General features: G+C 40.4%; 1 protein-coding gene across 1 annotated transcript in view; it reads right to left on the reverse strand.

The window, feature by feature from the left end:
• Positions 1 to 139: 139 nt before the first annotated feature.
• LOC104527781 (mitochondrial ribonuclease P catalytic subunit) overlaps positions 140 to 3,520 on the reverse strand; it is a gene marked incomplete at its 3' end in the record, with an annotated part of 22,870 nt that continues 19,489 nt past the window's right edge. The window contains exon 4 of the mRNA XM_010171590.1: positions 140 to 247. Within this exon, the coding sequence (XP_010169892.1) occupies positions 140 to 247 (108 nt within the window). The remainder of the gene's footprint in view (positions 248 to 3,520) is intronic.

A 3,520-nucleotide genomic window follows, 5' to 3' on the forward strand; every position in this document is an offset into this window, starting at 1 on the left:
TGCTTTGAACTTCATTGTAACGTGCTACAAAAATGTTTGATCAGTTTCTCAGGAGAATAAGTAATAATGAGGCACTAATTGTTTTACAATCAGCCTAAGCATACACAAAACTCTTAATGAATATTTAACCAGCACTTACATTTTCACACTGCATCTTTCTGGGTTTTATGTGAGAAACATTGAGTCCATCAATAACAATATCAAACGGAAGTCGATTTTCCACAAACGTTTGAAAGGCTTCAAATTCCTGAAATAAATAAATAAACAAACAGTGGGGGAGAATATGTTGAGTTTAACAGAAACAGATTTAATTCAGTTTTTATTTAAAAAAAAAGAAACAAAGCCTATACTTCCCACTTTTCCTTCTTTGGCTACATTTCACATCTTCACTTGCATATTTGCTAAAACAACCACCAAAAATAAAAATAAAAAAATCTTTAAAAAGTTTAAAGTGCTACAGTGGATACTTCCAATATAATTTCAAATTACATAACAACTGAAAAGCAAAACTTTGCAGTCACCCAGATTTTCAATATTATAATCAAAAAGATACATGCTGTAGTTGTTACACAACAGCTGCAAGACAAAGCAACTCTGTGTACCATTCGACTGTGACACTATCACTAACTGTTAATATTTCCAATGTAAAATAAGCATTACATTTAGCTTCTCTGTAAGAATTCTGAAATCTCTGAATGTCAGTCTTTGGATAAGAGACCTATGTTTAAATAAACATTTAGAAACACAGCAGTCCACTTGTGAGAAATACACAGCTTTAAAGCTAGCAAAACAATTAACTTAGTAGGTCAGAAATGCAGCGATTGAGCAAACCAGCAGCATCCATCCGGTTTTTCCAGCAGAAGGAAAACCCCAATTGCTTTAGGCTTGAGAGAGACCTCATAAGAGGAGAACAGAATACAAAGCAATAATAAAATCTTCAGGAATTCTTCCCTTGATTTTTGAGGAAAGATTTAGTACTTTTAGCAGACACTTCCTGCTTCTGACTCTTTTTAATAGTCACAGGAACTCTAATCCATCCTGGTGGGCAGTGACCTGGTTTCATAAATGACCTTTCTAGTAACACATAAGACTTATTCATTGGGTAATAGAGGTTTCACAGTCCAAGGCTACAAATTAACGCTCACAGGAACTCAAAACAATTGCAAATTCTGCTCAAAATTCAAAAAGCACTTTCCTAATCTTGCCCTCTCCCATGTAGCTATAAAACAATATATAAGTCTAAGGGAAAAACACCCTCTCAGCATCCAAACAAAAACCTGTACAGCATATCCAATCCTTCCTCGGAGAAAGGAATGAGAAAAAGAATTTATTTGTCCAGAAAATACACTGCTGTCAGGCAGTAACAAACGATCATCAACTTCAAATTCAGTTAGAATGCTTATGACAAATTATACTAGGAAAAGGGTTACTTGTATTAAGAGTACAAACCAGCTAAGTGAGATGAGGATGCCTCGCTCAGATGTTAAAATTTCAGGCATATTTCCAAGTGGACAGAGGTACCAGTCAGAACCACACAGATGGTAACACAGACAACACAGCAGGCTCAGTCTAGCAGCACCAGAACCAATTGCTTTTATGTGTTCTTTCATTTCTCCATTGCCTAAATAAATGTTTCTATTAAGAAAGTATAAAAAGCTGGGCAAGAAAAGGATCACCTCAAACAAAAAGACATTGCTGGCACTTGTGAAGTGTTTCCCCCTGCCTGCCAGCAGCAGTCTCCACATATTTTATATAGATGAATAAATATTCTCATTGCCATCTGACAGGGCCACCAAGACACAGAAAGGAAGTCACTAGCAAAGGTGGTGGCAGGGAGTGGGAGGAGAAACAAATGCAAAACTAAACAACAAGAATTCCTGCATTCTGGGTTTATGCTGTCCAATGGACTTCCCCAGGCTTCAAAATCAGTTGAGTCATCACTTTAATACTGGATGGCTGCCTGAAATGTGGAAAAGATAAAAAGAAGGAAAACACACACAGACCAAATGAAGGTAAAATAGGAGAGTTCTGAGACAAAGTTAAGTGAAAATGGAAAATATGAAAGAGGAAGCAGATGAAAACACCTGGTAAACAATTCAATAGTGTGTTATTTTCCTAATACCAACAAATGCCAACATTATTTGAAGTAACAGTCAAGTGGACATTTTTATAAGGTATCGTGTACATGTAACCTTTTCTTCAAGGGCTCAGTTCAATACAGAACAAACACTCTGTGGAGGATTTTTGAAGTGGTATTTTATTTCAAGTGACAATTGTTGCAGAGCAGTCGCTGAAGGGATGGGTTTTCCCTGATGCCAGAGTAGAGCGCTCTGCCAAGGGAACAGCACAGCACGAGTTGGGGGAGCAGCAGAGGGGTCTGGTGGGTCAGTGCTCCCCGCTGCCCACCCTTTGCTTGGCTCACTGTCCTCTCCCAGCAGGGCAGATGCAGCAGGAGCTGCCAGGAGGCTCCTGCTGATAGGCACCAGGGTAGGCTCAGCACCTCTCAGAAGCCTCTCCTGGCCCTCTGGGGTTTACTTCTGGAGCTGTAGAGAAGCTGCAGCCTTTTCAGTATCATTCCCTTGGCCATCCCACCTTTCCCAGCCATCTCCTCCTGACCACATGCTCCATTCTCAAGAGGTGCCTGACAACATGCCCCTGCCAGACTCCCAGATCTACTCCACTGTTCTGCCTCACTGCCAGCAAACTGTGCAATACAGTAGGGAGAGAAGGTCTGCTCCAACAGGAGACTTATCCACACAGGGAGTTGAGGAGTTAATAGCACAGTAAGTGCAGAAGACAAATGGCTGAGTTTAATTTATGTCACCAAATACAGAAGACTCCAGTGAAAAGCCTTAGACAGACTAAAAATCCCCAAGGATCTGTTCATTTTCTCCTCGCCATCTACATTTCCCCAGCAACAAGAAAAAAAAAAAAGAGTGGTCCTTTCATTTTCCAGGAAAAAAATACATAAAGAACCACAGAGAAGATCCAGTCTGCTCCCCTGAGGGACAGTTTTTGAGTCGCCATATTTCCCATCCTCTCTGGACACAGGGAAGGAACAGGGCTAAGCCCAGGAATAAGTAGCAGGCTACGTCATCCAGATGCAGTACAAAAGGTTATTCAAACATACACAGACTTACACTGTAAGACAGAAAGTAATACAATTTGAAGGATGCTCATTTTTGAAAGATCAAGATTTGTCTGAATTTTACGCAGATCCTACTTACAGCCACAGTAATAAATGATTCACCCACAATTCTCTAAAGATATTTCCTTCACTAGCCAACTGTAAGAAGAAATCTAAGATCTTCTGTATAAGCAGCAAATGAAGTAGAGCACAGCTGCAGCTAGGACACAGCTGATCAAGAGGATCACAGACACAATAATCATCAGCGCAGCACAATGACGATATGAAGGTTGGTTTAGGCTGTTCACGCAAGCTTCCCCTTCCAAACGGAGGATGCAACGTGTGACCTGCGTACAGCCTGCGTACGCCACAGGAACGTTTACGTGGAAACTT

Source organism: Antrostomus carolinensis, unplaced genomic scaffold (assembly GCF_000700745.2).
Source record: "Antrostomus carolinensis isolate BGI_N321 unplaced genomic scaffold, ASM70074v2 scaffold7117, whole genome shotgun sequence".
NCBI classification, from domain to species: domain Eukaryota; kingdom Metazoa; phylum Chordata; class Aves; order Caprimulgiformes; family Caprimulgidae; genus Antrostomus; species Antrostomus carolinensis.